This window comes from Rattus rattus, chromosome 18 (genome assembly GCF_011064425.1).
Source record: "Rattus rattus isolate New Zealand chromosome 18, Rrattus_CSIRO_v1, whole genome shotgun sequence".
Taxonomy (NCBI): Eukaryota; Metazoa; Chordata; class Mammalia; order Rodentia; family Muridae; genus Rattus; species Rattus rattus.
In genome coordinates this window covers 28,299,700-28,313,795 of record NC_046171.1, presented here as the reverse complement: position 1 = coordinate 28,313,795, position 14,096 = coordinate 28,299,700, and the positions used below count along the sequence as shown (strand labels likewise).

At 41.8% G+C, this 14,096-nt stretch overlaps 1 protein-coding gene across 2 annotated transcripts in view; it reads left to right on the top strand.

Annotated features, from left to right (window-relative positions):
* Vps26a (VPS26, retromer complex component A) overlaps positions 1-14,096 on the top strand; it is a 31,255-nt gene that overhangs the window by 1,189 nt on the left and 15,970 nt on the right. The window contains exons 2-3 of one of the 2 annotated variants that reach the window (XM_032888528.1): positions 4,758-4,907; positions 13,333-13,408. In XM_032888528.1, coding sequence (XP_032744419.1) covers positions 4,758-4,907; positions 13,333-13,408 — 226 coding nt within the window. Of the gene's footprint in view, positions 1-4,757; positions 4,908-13,332; positions 13,409-14,096 lie in introns of those variants that run through there. The other variant, XM_032888529.1, reaches the window with a different exon arrangement.

Genomic DNA, 14,096 nt, shown 5'->3' with positions numbered 1-14,096 from the left:
GAGCCCTCCTTTCACTGCTTATAATTTGAAAACTTAAACCGCTCTCTTACTCTTTGCTTACATTTGTAATTAGTCCTTCTAGTTACGTTCTCGAGCAACTTTTTTATTTTTAAGGCATTTGTCAAACGAAATTGTAAAGCATTAAAGCCTTTGTAATAGACACGCATGTATGTATGAGAATTTGCTGTTTCATCGTGTGTGGGCTCAGTGAATAGGTTGTGGAAGCCTTGGTTCCTCTGAGCTCGTTTCTGTTTTTTGTTGGTTTTTTTTTTTTCTTACTGTAAAATTGTTTCATATATATTTTGCTTGTTTTTCCTTTCCCTCAAGTTCTGTTTCTTTACATCCAGCAGACTTAATACATTTTCTTAAGTAGTGGCCAAAAAGTTTGTTAGATTTTTATGTTTACATGTGTAATTTTGCTAGGTGGTAATGCTAAACAAGGTATGCCTTGGCACCATGTGCTTATTGGGTGTCTGAGAGGGCCTCAAGAAAGCCTCAGATCTCCTGGAACTGTAGTTCTGAGCCATCATGTGCATGCCGGGAGTCTGAACCGGGATCCTCTGGAACAGCAGCCAGTGCTCCTAACCACCGAGCCATCTCTCCTGCCCTATTATTGAAAAATATTGCATAACTGTGTCTTCTTGTGTTTTGGCAGCTTTAGTGGCAATTTAATTTTGTTAAAGTAGTATTTAATTTGAGTCTTTAAATGTCAAACTTCACATTGGGAAAGATCATTCTCTATGTTACATAGAGAATATATGTAGAAAACAGTTGCCATATATAAATTTATATGTAAAACATCTATCATAGTTATTAAGTCTTAATTTTCCTTTAAGTAACTTTGGGGATTATCCAATTAGGGGAGAAAGTGAATTTTAATTTCCCTGCTTTTGGTTTGTAACTCAAATGAGCTAATGCTGACATTATGGGAAGGGGAGTCTGCCAGTTGCCTTTGTTGAATGTATCTGACTTAGTTTCCCTGTTTAAAATAGGCAGCTACTTGAGTATATTGTCTTTCCCCTCTTGTCAGTTTTTCTTTCTCCCTTCCTCCCTTGCTGCCTCAGTGAGTTGCACGTAGTGGAAACTACTAAATATGAAGTAATAAATTTTGAGCTGCACATACATATAATTTTTTGGGTGAAATACACTATTTCACAGTTTACTGTTTTTAGGAGTTTCGACTTCAAGATTTGGTGTATGGAAGGTAACTGGGACACAGAGCATAGTGTTGAATATTGCTGGGAGTTGAGACAAGAAAGATCTCAAATTTAAGGCTAGCCTAGGTAACACAGACCCAGTCTCAAGCTGGGGGCGGGGAAAGGGAGGGGGAGGGAGGCACAGAGGGTGTAATAGCTCAGTAGTAGGATACAGGCTCAGGCCTGGGTTCAGTCCTCACCGTCTCCTGGAAGCAGACTCACAGCTGAGAGTGGATCCTGCAGATCAATACCCGCCATTCCCTCTTCTCTGATTACAAGTTTTCCTGTTGAAATTAGTTTTCCGGTTAAAATTGAGTTTGAAATGTTGGTTTTAAAAAAGATAGACAATATGATTGTAGAAAGAAAATTGTTGTAGGTGTCTTTGTTAACATGTAGGGGCATGTTAAATGTACTAGTTTCTAGTTATTTGAAATTGTCCCTTTTGTGGGGGCAGTTAAGAGCACTGGCTGCTCTTTTCAAGAGAACCTGGATTCAATTCCCAGCACCCACACAGTGGCTCACAGTGACCTGTGACTTCTGTTGCAAAAGATCTGATAACCTCTTTTGATCCCTACAGAGGCCTAGCACACACCTGGCAAGCAAATATATACTCAGGCAAAACATCATACAATAAAAGATATACATAAATTAAAAAAAAAAGGATTTATATGGGCTGATGAGACAGGGGCTCAGCGAGTAAGAATACCGGCTGCTCCTCCCAAGGTCCTGAATTCAATTCCCTGCACCCACATGATCACAAATCATCTTTAAAGGGATCTAGTGCCCTCTTCTGGCGTGTAGGTGCACATGCAGGCAGAGAATGTGTACATTAAAAAGAAATGCATAAATACATTTAAAAAGGATTAAAAAGAAAGAAATCATCTCTTCATAACATAGGAATAGTGAAAACAATTTGGCCATTGTGTCACCTGTGACCTACAAAGCCTTAGGAGGCTCCTTGGCTTGTTTACTGTCATTATTTGTCCTCCCTAGGACTGGGCTGATGCTTAATGAGTTCCAGACTTAGACTTTGCCCCAGCTCAGCCTGGTTTTCTAAGGAAGGGCTCGTTTCAGCAACAGTCACGGATTTCAGTTCATTGTCTTGTGTGTAGTCACGTATTTTCTGTTATTAGAGTGGCATGTGTGTACTGGAAAGTAGCAGTCCACGGTTATTTGAGAGCCTTGTATAAAGCACTGGAAACTGCATTAAGGTCTTGTTTTCATGATGAACAAAGATAAAATGTCTGTCCTCAGAGTGTACAGCTCAGAGGGAGAGTCATATACGTCCTCGGTCTGTGAGGACAAAGTGGGGAGAATCCAGTTTGCATTAGGGTATCACCCATACAGAGACCAGTCAGTCATCAAGGGTGAGTGAGTCAGGTGACTCTAGGACAAGGGCAGGCAGGCAAATCTGATGAACTTCTGCACAAATTACTTCTATCCTTTAAGGTGATTGTATCTGGAGAGCTGGTAGGTCTATCTGTAAGCCGCATCAAATAATATATTGTCCATGTGTTTAAAATAACATATTTGAAGTCAACTTACCTGTAAAGATTTTGCATATTGGGGCTGGAGCAATGGCTCAGTGATTAAGAGCACTGACTACTTTCCCAGAAAACACAGGTTTGGTTCTTAACACTCACATGATGGCTGACAACTGTTTATATAACTGTAGTCCCAGGGGTCTGATGTCTTCTGTGGGCTCTACAGGCACGAGGCATGGATAGCCTGGCCGCCTTGAGCTTTCGGTAGGGCTCATGCCTCTGCTTCCTAAGTGCTGAGCTTATAGTCATTTACCACCATGGCCAGCTGCAAAACTACATTTAAAAAAAAATAAATAAGCATTTCTTGTGCGTGGGTGCTTGCCACACTGTATGTATGGAGGTCAAAGGACAAATTGTGGGTGTTGGTTTTTTTCCTTCTATCATATGGATTCTAGGGATTGATCTCAGGCCATAAATCTTGGCTCCGGGCACATAACTTAACGGGGCCTTCATTCTGGCCCCAGACTTCTCTCTAAAGTAGGTCCAGTTTACAAGCTTTCCAGACTGTTGGAACATTTACAAGTGGTCTACCAGGCGTGCATATGTGTGTGTCCGTCCCAGTGTTAGGGCTATGGACACAAACAGCAAGCAATCACACAGCTTTTTTTTTCCCCCCTCCGGGGCTGAGGACCGAACCCAGGGCCTTGCGCTCAATAGGCAAGCGTTCTACCGCTGAGCTAAATTCCCAGCCCCACACAGCTTTCCCCTCACATGGGTACTGGGGATCTGAGCTCGTGTCTACTCCCCAGCTCTCATATGACATTTCAGTGAGCTCTGCTTGCGTTTAACTTGTTAACCCCTTGTCATCTCCTCCCTTCCTTGCCAGTTATCCTCTTATTTCATGCTGTGTGTGCACGCGTGCGTGTGTGTGTGTGTGTGTGTGTGTGTGTGTGTGTGTGCGCGTGTGCGTGTGCGTGCGCACAAGCACACCTGTGTTTGTATATGTGTAGTTAAATGTAGATACTATATATGAGAATTGTGGTATTTATCTTTTTGAGATTATTTTACTTAACATGATCAGATGCGAGTTTTTAAAGGGTCACTTTGGTTTTTGTGCAGAACAGTTTAGGGAGGAAGATGATAGAGGCGCTGGTGCGGAGGGTGTGCCTGTGGGGCTAGCTGCTTAGAAAGACTGCTCGAACTTTCTAGGTAGAGACTAATGGAGCAGCACAGAAGAACCCCATCTAAAGCACAGACACCAGAAAGGATAAAGGTCTGTGCGGTGACAAGACTAGAACACCGAGTTAGTGCTCATAGCACATCACAGCATGCACAGCTGCATCTACATGTCAGAACCATGACTGCATTGCCAGCTAGTGTGCTTGGCCATTGGGAAGCAGTTATCTGTACTTACAGTGTGTATATGTTTTCTTTTGGAAATATTTATGGGAACTTTATTAGCGTCTAATGTGAATGCCAGGTTTACTCAAAAGTCTTACCTGGTGTGACTCAATCTGTCCAGACCTGATAGAGCAGAGGTTTTATGGTAATTAGTTCACTGTGATAACACTGAGCTTGAAGGGGGTAGTTTAGACTGAAAATTTTTCTCTGATGGAAGAGCTTCAAAAGGGTGTAATAAGATTGCAGCTTTTCAAATTTGGATGCATGGAATTGAGTTCTACATTTTGGTTGTTAGATTCTCATTATTATGTAGGTTACTTGCGGAATTGGTTGAAGTTATAGCATGTTCAGGTTCTTTTTTTGTTTGTTTTGGTAGTAGACATAGTAACACGTGTAACACGAAGTCTGTTCTCTGAATTGTGAGTGTGAGCCTCAGGGTTAACTCTGTGTGTGCTGTGCTCAGTGGGATCGTTACTTTGGTTTGCACCTGTGCTGGGGATTGAACGCATGTGTGCCCCTCAATTCAGTTTGGATGGAGAATTTGATAACTTTTTTTATTTTTGCAAACTCAGATCAGTAATCTATTTGGCTTTATATTAAAAGCAATTAAGTTTGACTTTCAAAGTGTAGTGACCGTCTAAATAGGATAATCATGAGCACTTTTATTTTATTGCAGAGTTTTCTTGGAGGCTTTTTTGGTCCCATCTGTGAGATCGATGTTGCCCTTAGTGATGGGGAGACCAGGAAAATGGCAGAAATGAAAACTGAAGATGGCAAAGTAGAAAAACACTATCTCTTCTATGATGGGGAATCTGTCTCAGGAAAGGTAAGCTTTGCTTTGAGAGTTTGTTTGACAGTTTCCTAATTTTAGGATATTAAAATTTGTTATCAAAATAGTCTGTGCTGTATCTAAATTTGAATGGTTGTATTAGAAATAGAATTTTTTTTCTGAAGCTCAACCAAAATCCTTGATGGATTGAAAACAGTAAGGGAAGATTCTTTCCGTGGGAGGATTTCAGGGGCAGAGTCTTTGCATTTCACAGCAGTTCTGCTAATGGCTGTGTCTTAAGCTTTGGAGACTTTCTTCCTTAACACAAAGTGAGATCTCTGGGGAGCTATGGCCTAGGGAGGGTCTTTCTGACTCTGGGTGTGGCTTTCTCTTCTGTGCTGTCATTACATGTCATTTGCTCTCTTCTCTTCACGCTGGGGGGTGGGCCTCAGCTCTTTCAGAATATGTGTGTATGGCTAGATAGGTTTAAGACACCTTCTTCTGTGACAGTCCTGCCTTTCCCGCCCTTTCTTTACTCAGTAGTGCTTTCTTCTTGTCTCACATAGCCCAGCTTGGTCCCAAACTCCCTGTGTTAAACCTGTGGTCTCTCTCCTGCCCTCCACCTCTGAGATACCAGATAACAGGGGTGCACTTCCTTACCCGGCTAACTCTTAATTGTTGTAAAGCAGTTTTAGATTTTCATAAAAAAAAAAAAATGGGTAAAACACAAAGTTCTTTACATAGCCTCTTCTTCCCCATGCCCTCCTATAAAACATAACAATATAACATTTGCCTAGTCTTATTATTATATATCGAGTTAGGCCTTGTAACTCAGGCTGACCTTAGACTACAGTGACTTAGTCTTCCCGCTTCATTCAGCCTCTGGAGTTCTGGGATCAAAAGCATGAACCACTGTGTCTAGTTTAAAGCCAGCCATGGTGGTGTGTGTCTATAATCCTAGGGCTTGGGCAGTAGAGGCAGGAGATGAGGAGTTTAGGGTGACCTTCAGCTACACAGGAGCTCAAGGACAAAATGGGTTACTTAATGCCCTACTTTAGAAAGGAAAAGGCAAAGAACTGATGGACGGTACTGGTAGATGGGTTCATAGTGAGTTAGGGTCCACTCTTGCTGTTACATGTTGTATGGGTTTTGACAACACGCACTGTTGTTATGTATCCATCACTTGAACATCATGCAGAATGCTGGCTCATCCTACCGCGTGCCCTCTACCTCATCTGCTCATGCTTCCCCGGCATCTGTGCCCACACCGGTCTCCAGAGCCTGGGGCCACCGCTGGTGTTCGTGCTCTCTAGGATTCACCTTTTCTAGAATGCTGTGTAGTTGGAACCATGCAGTATGTAGCCTTTTTAGGTTAGTTTCTATTCTGTTCATCAATATCTTTTTGTGACTTGGTAACTCATTTATTTTTAACACTAAATAATCTTTTGTGGGGGCCATGGCTCATGTCAATACTTTGCAGCATTGAGAACGCTGAAGAGACTGCGGATTGATTCAAGTTTGAGGCTACCCTAGGCTACATACATAGTGTTTCCAGGCTAGCCTGAGCTACAGAGCAAGGCTCTCTCAAAACGTGTATATGTATGTCTTTTGTATGAATACCAGCATATTTATTTCATCCACTCACTTACTGAAGACTGTTGACTATTTCCAGGCTTTGCTCTTATTGGTGTGTAGGACTTTTATGTGGTTTAAGGTTTGTTTGGTTTGTGTGTGGAATATGAGAGTCTGGGCGTGCAGAGAGTATGTGGAGGTCAGGACATTTCTGGGTTTTGTTTGCTCCTCCACGTGGTTGTAGACTGGGGCTCTTTCTTGCTGTCTTTGCCGCATGCGTGCAGTGTAGTTCTAGTTCCCAGCTTCTGTCCGACTGCTCAGTGCGGCTAGGAGTACAGGTGTGAGACACACCTGGCTTTTACTGTTCTGGAGCTCGAATAGCCAGCACTGCTGCCTGCTGAGCCATCTCACCGGCTTCTTGTTGTATGTTTTGATGAGTGCCTTTTATAAAGGCTGGGTATGGTAGTACCCTGGGATTGAGAGTTTGAGCCAGTTTGGGCTACATGAGAGCCTGTCCAAAGAGGAAAAAGGTCTTGTTACTGAATTATAGAATTCTTTCCTTCCTTTTTTTTTTTTTTTTTTTTTTTAAAGATTTATTTATTATATATGAGTACACTGTAGTTGTCTTCAGATACACCGGAAGAGGGCGTCAGATCCTATTACAGATGGTTGTGAGCCACCATGTGGTTGCTGGGATTTGAACTCAGGACCTCTGGAAGAGCAGTTGGTGCTCTCTTAACCACTGAGCCACCCTCTCCAGCCCCTTTCCTTCCTTTCATTAGTGATTGTTGTGTGTGTGTGTGTGTGTGTGTGTGTGTGTGTGTGTGTGTGTGTGTGGTCTTTGTTGAGCTGGAACTCGGTTTGTAAACCAGGCTGTCCTCCTCCTCACAGAGCTGTGCCTACCCCTGCCTCTGCTTCTGGAGTGTTCAGTGTTCTGATTAAAGCTGTTCAACTCCATGCCCGCTTTGTTTGTTTGTTTGTTATTCCTTCTATTTTTTTAATTTGACTTGACTTTCCACTCATGCTTCCTTTTTGTTCATTCAGACCTGATTTAGACATTGTCCAGCTATAACCACAACACAGAGTTATTCTGTTTTCATTTTTTACAGCATGTGTCCTGTCCTGGTCCATAGTTCATTTAGAATTGATTTTGCTTATTCTGTAGAAGTCAAACGTGTCCCCACACTTGGATCTGTAATTAACCCCAGGCATACATTGAACAAGTCATCCCTTCCTCTCATCACACTATAATGTCACCTTTGTCATAAAGCAAAGGTCATGTGGTCTATTCTGACTTCCTCGTTCTGTTCTCGTGGCGTATTTGTAGCATGTACATCTTTCTTCATTTCTCTTGAATATGCTAATTAAGTTGTAATTCAAACCCCATAAATTGGCCCTGATCCAGGTCATTGCTGCCTACTGTATTTGCAGAGTTGTGTGACCTTCACCACTGACTTCAGACATTTATCCCTTTGATCAGATCCACTACCTGCAAATCCCTCATCTACAAATCTCCTTTGTTTCCTGTTCTGGGCATTGCATATGCATGGAATCACACTGCAGCCTTGGAATGTGGCTCCTTTCACTGGGCGTTATCTTTTCAAGGCTTGGGTAGCTAGTGTACTACCTTACTCTCTTAAACTGTATTGTAAATTTTAAAATGCTTTAGCTCCATTCAAGAAAGATCTCTTGTCCTCTTTTATAAAAGGCATTTGCTTTGCTTACCAGACATATTATTCCTAGATATTCTGTAGTTCTCTGTTTTTCAGATTAGTAATCCATTGTATGGTTATTAAGAATGATAATTATATGTTTGTTATTCTGACTTACAACAGGAACATTTTTGGCTATTCTAATTTTTGTTGATGTTTTGTAGAATATATAGGTAAGAATTTATTAGCATTTTTCATGTTAAAATTTCTTAAAACATTTATTTTGTGTGTGGGCAGGGGGAAAGTGTGTGCTATAGCATGTGTATAGAAGTCATAGGATAACTTGTGTGAAAGCTGGTTTTTCCTTCCATCATGGTAGGTTGTAGGGATCAAACTCAGGGCAATAATATTGGTGGCAAGTGCCTTGACTTAATGAACCATCTTGCCAATCCTATTTTGTCGCTTTAACCGTACAGCCTAATGGTATTACTTGTGCTTTTTAATCTTAGCACACTATATCTTCAAAGTTTTTACATGACAAAACCTGTTTGTCCTATTAGTAGTCACTGCTCTTTCCCTGGTGACCTCTAATCTGCTTCCTGAGGCTTTACCTGCTCTAGCTATTCTGTATAAATAGTTATATAATATTTGTCCTTTAGTGACTGTATCACTGAGCATGTCATCAGGACCCCCCTCCCCCCAATCTAATAGCTTGTGTTAAAAATCTATTTTATTCTGAACAATGTTCTGGATATATCATGTCCAAATGGTAAAGGACATCCCAAATTAGTTGTAGTTTACGTCTGTAATCCCAGCACTTGAGAGACTGAGGCAGGAGAATTGCTGCAAGCCCAGGACTAGCGTGAGTGTAACATAGTATCAGGACCCTGTGAGTGAGGCCCTGGCCTACCCTCTCCTTGTAGCTATGCACTTAGGAGCAGAGACCCTGGTGGGCACCAGCTCTGCTTCCCCTTGGAGGGGCCATCTTGTAGGGCGACTGCACCATTGTCTCCTCCAGCACCTATGAGAACGCTAGTTCCCGTATTTTTGATGATACTTGGAATACAGGATATAGAACGATACAGGATATAAATATTATATTATTTTTGAGACAGAGTCTCTCACAGCCCTGGCTACCTTGCTGGGATCACAGGTGTGTGCTGCCACGCCCAGATCTTGTGCAGTCTCTTTATTGTGCCCGCCTTAGTGTGAAGTGTGAGCTCATGGATTTGGTCGATTGATTGATTGATTGGTTTTTTGAGATGTGGTCTCTATAGAAGAGACTGGCCTTGGCTCCACTTCCTAAGTGTTGTGTCCCTACTGTGGTCACTACTGTGTCTGCTTTCCAGTTCTTCATGCTGTCTCTGAAGCACAAACATTTTAAATTTTGATGGAGTCCAGTTTATCTGTTATGTTATTACTTGTGCTTCTGAGAAGCCACAGCCTGGATGAAGGTCGGGAAGTTGTACTTGTGTGTTCTACTCAGGATTCTGTGGTGCACTCACTTAGGTCATTATTCATTTTACCTAAATGACTGTTCTGCGTGAGGTCGCTGTGTTTGATGCTAACACCCCTCGCCCCAGTGCTACTTACAGAAAGCAGCTGCTTCCTGGTGGCAGTGTCTCGGCGCGCTTGTGCATTTATACCTTTACAACTAAAACGCGAATTAAAAGTTGGAGAGTTTCTAAGTAATGCTCAAGTTCTTTTGTCTACAGCTTAATTTTTTTTTTAATGTTTCGTTCTATATCCTGTATTCCAAATTTATAAAGAAGGCAGGAAGTAAAACCTCATTTTGAACCAAGAAGCTCATCCTCCTTTATTTATGATTTATGGCTTTCCTTTTACATTAGTTTTAAATGTAAAAACTATTATTATATTATTATTAATTATTAGCACAGTCTCTCTGTAGTCCTGTCTGTCCTAGAAACCCAGTATGTAGATGAGGCTGACCTTGAATTTAGAGATCTGCCCGCCTTTGCTTCAGAGATGTCAGGGTTAGGGTGTGCAGTACACCCAACTTAAAGACCACTCCTGTCAAAATAATTAGGTATGGCTGTCAAAATTGTCAGTTCTATGAAAATGACTTGTCATAGAAGGAGAAATGTGACTTCTAACCTTGTTAGATTTAATCAAGATAAAGCAACTATAATTACTATCATTGGCAGTTGTTTCAAAGTGACATTGTTGTAACTTTTCGCTGTTTCTAGTTTGCTTTATTAGGGCATCTTTACTATTTTGTCTTTAGACAAGGACTTGATGCTGGATGATAGTAAAATACTTTGACCTGATGGCTCTGGGCTGTCCACACCGACCAGTGTTTATTTCCTATGCATTAGTGAAGCAGGTGTCTGTTTGGCCTGAGATTATGGTTTATAGCTAAGCTGCATAGGTGAGGGAAGTCTGTATAGTACCGTCAGCAGTACTGTCTGAACTGTGTTCTTCTGGCAGAACTTAGAATCTTGATCTTAGATCAACACACTATTCAGTAACAATAATGGACAAAGGCTTTGCTGTCTTCTATTACACTGTAAATGGTATATGGTACATTGACATATAAGTTATGAAGATAGCACTCTCTACTTGTACAGAGTATCATATGCTGACATAGGAGCTTTGAGACTGCGTTATAAATAAATAGCCCTGTTTTCCCAACATTCAGTGTTCATCACTTTTTAAATATACAGCCTCACCTATTTCTACACAAAATCCTTATTTGCAAAAAGGGGAAATACCAACTTTAAATTGGAGAGCAGTGGTGTACATCTTTAATCCGGCATGTGAAAGACAGAAGCAGGTGGATCTCTGTGAGTTCAAGACCAGTCTGTTGTACATAGTAAGTTCCAGGACACCCAGAACTACATAGTAGACCCCTTCTGACCCCCGTAGAGAACCTGGACAAATGCCCTTAACTGAGTGAGTGGAATTAGCAGCACTAATGTTGAAATGAACTGACGTAATGTACTAGGAGTGGCAGCACTTGTGATGCCAGCCCCTGAGGGCCAGGGAGGTGTGAGGTCACCCTTGGATTTATAGGGTGCTCAAGACCGGCCTGGGCTATATGGGACTTTTCTCAAACAGAAGCAGACATCATATGTTTCCTAACATGGAGACACTGAGAAAATACGTTATCTTTGTAGTGTTCCTGCTAAAAATATGAGAGCAGAGCAGAATCCTAGTAAAATATCAGAGAAAATAAAATTAAGGGGCATTATCGACCACTATCCTTAGAAACTTTAGTTGTAATTAGTTTAAACCTACCTCACTCGCCAAACATACGTAATTTTTAATTTGTAATTCATTGACTTTTGAGACAGAGTGTGTGTGTGTAGTGTAGGGTGACCCAGGACCTGTTATGCAATCCGGGACCTGAATTCTTGATTCTTTTGTCTTGGCCTCTTAGGTTCTGGAATTGAAAATGGGTGTTGGTTATATGTGAAGCTTATTTAAGTACTTGTCTTTTATAAATATTTTTCTTTTTTTCCAGAGTGAATATAGGTTACTAAGGAAAAATGAGAAATTAGGTTTTCTGACTTTTGGCAGGATTATTTGCTTATTATAAAAACTAAAACAGAGCTTGAAAAGTATAAAGGAGTGTCTGGTTTTGGCTTACACTTGCAATCCAGAGGCTGAGGCAGGAGGATTCAGAGTTTGAAGTCAGTGTGGGCTTGTCAGAGCATCTAGTCTACACTCCAGAGAGGTCACTGCATGGACAGAACAGCTGTGGCTGTGACGGTGGCCATCGAGGACAACCAGCCGCCTTCACATGTCTCCCCACACATTTATTCAAGCGCAGGTTGTTGTACCGCTGTCAAATGACTCTTCCCAGAATCCCCTACTGCTCCAAATCCAACTAATGCTCCCACCAGGGTAGGTGACAGTACCCTACAGTCAACAGCCAGTCTCCTCTCTCCTGTTAGACTGGGGCCAAGAAGTTTCTGTCCGCCCATCTTCTAAATACTCTCCAGATGTTTAATGTTAGAAGGAGGAGACAGCTCTTCATCGCTCCCTTAACCCCATAGCACATTTTCCTTCTTTTTCTTTGTTTTTTGTTTTTTTTAGAGACAGGGTTTTCTGTGTAATAGCCCTGGCTGCCCTGAAACGTTCTCTGTAGCCCAGGTTGAACTGCCTCTTCCTTCTCACTGCAGTGATTGTATGCGCCACCCCTGCCTAGCACGCTGTAGAGAGGACCAAAGACGTTCTCCAGTTGATAGACTGTACGCTTTTTCAGATGAAATGTCTAAGTTGGAGGTGCTGAGGATATTCGTAGCCCAGTGGGTAGAGAGCTCACTTGCACAAAGTCTCGGGTGCTTCGGTCCACAGCACCACACATACATGGGACAAGGGGGCACATGCCTGGAAGCCCAGCACTTGCAGCAGCAGGAGAATGAGAGGGGACAGTCACCCTTGGCTGTGTAGAAAGCTTGAGGGCAGCCTGAGTTAGAGACCCTGTCCTAAAAATACAGAAAGTTAGAAGTTCAGGACCTCCCCTTGGAGGGACATTGATCGAAGGCTTTTGAGATGGTGCAATTCAAAAGTACGGCAGGGATGCAGAGCCAGCTCAGTGCACGAGGTTACTGTGAGCCCTGGTTCAGTTCTCAGTACTGAGATGAGGAAGCGGGGCCAGGAGAGCTAATCATACCTGAAGTTAACGTAAGTCTGAAGACATTCTGCATCTTAATACAAATTATATATAAACATAACCTGTTGCTTTAACTTTTATTATTTATTTATTTTTGTTTGTTTTTTAAGGCTGGGTATTTTACTGACCTCAAACTCAATCTGTAGCCCTGGTTAGCTTCAACCTCATGATCCTCCTGTCTCAGCCTTCCAGCTGCTGATGCACTGTAGTTGGTTTGATGAGCATTGTTTTTACAGCTAGAGGTTAGAGCAAGTATATTTTTCTTGGTTATAAAGAACTGAAATTTGTCTTTTAGGCTAATTCTTGGAATTAGCGATATTTCACATTCAGATATTAGTCCGAGAACCACTTCATTATCTGCCCAGGAAACACGTATGGGGAGTTGGAGATTTCCTCTTTCCCTCAGGATTCCATGCTAATAAAGCAGATGCCTTCTTTATTTGTGCAGTAATGAGTTCCTTAGTGACTGCCTGTGAGTTGCCCTCCCTGGTGCTGGGAGGTGTGGCTTTTAACACCTCATGATCGAATGCCTCATGTACAGACTACATTCATCTGGAAGGAATCTGGTAGGCGCACTCGAAGGACTGTTAACATCTCTTACAATTTCATGTTTTGGCAGGTAAACCTAGCCTTTAAGCAGCCTGGAAAGAGGCTAGAGCATCAAGGAATTAGAATTGAATTTGTAGGTCAAATTGGTGAGTTTTAAAATAGTATTACTTTTTTCCTTTGACTGAAGAGGGTTGGATTTGGTAGTTAAGTAATTGAATTAGAGCTTAGCTTATGAGAAGAGGAAACTGATTATATATAATGAAAGAGGACCTAGCATAGTCATCCATGCATCTCAGTTGTATTTAATGATATGTGCCTGGTTCTGCTTTTTCTTAGACTCTGCTAGTAAAAAATTAAAGAAGCTGTGTAAACTACCAGCCTTGAAAAATAATCACGCTGTCTCCCATCTGCCTTCGTTTTTCACCAGCCTTACTCACCACCACCACCACCTTCACCTCCATCTCATTCTTGGGGTTACCCATTGCATTTGTCTCCTGAGCTAGTGTCTACCTGTAGCCAGACCCCTCCTGAATAGAAAATTCTACGTAAAGAGAAAAGGAATAAATTCTTCTTGGCTTAAATCAGATTGTGTCCATTTCCATGTGGGAGTCTCAGAGACACTCTGGAGTAGCAGAAAGCAAAGCTATATATGTCTATCTTTTGATGCTGAGGAGTTAGGAAAGGAAGTGTGTCTTACTTAGACACTCACTGTAACTAGATTTAAAAATCCAGCTAATTTTTAAAGTACCCGAGCTGGAATGGTAGCTATTTACATGCCTATTATGGGTGAGACTGAACTCAAGAGCACGTCATAGCAGCTAACTGGTGCTAGTT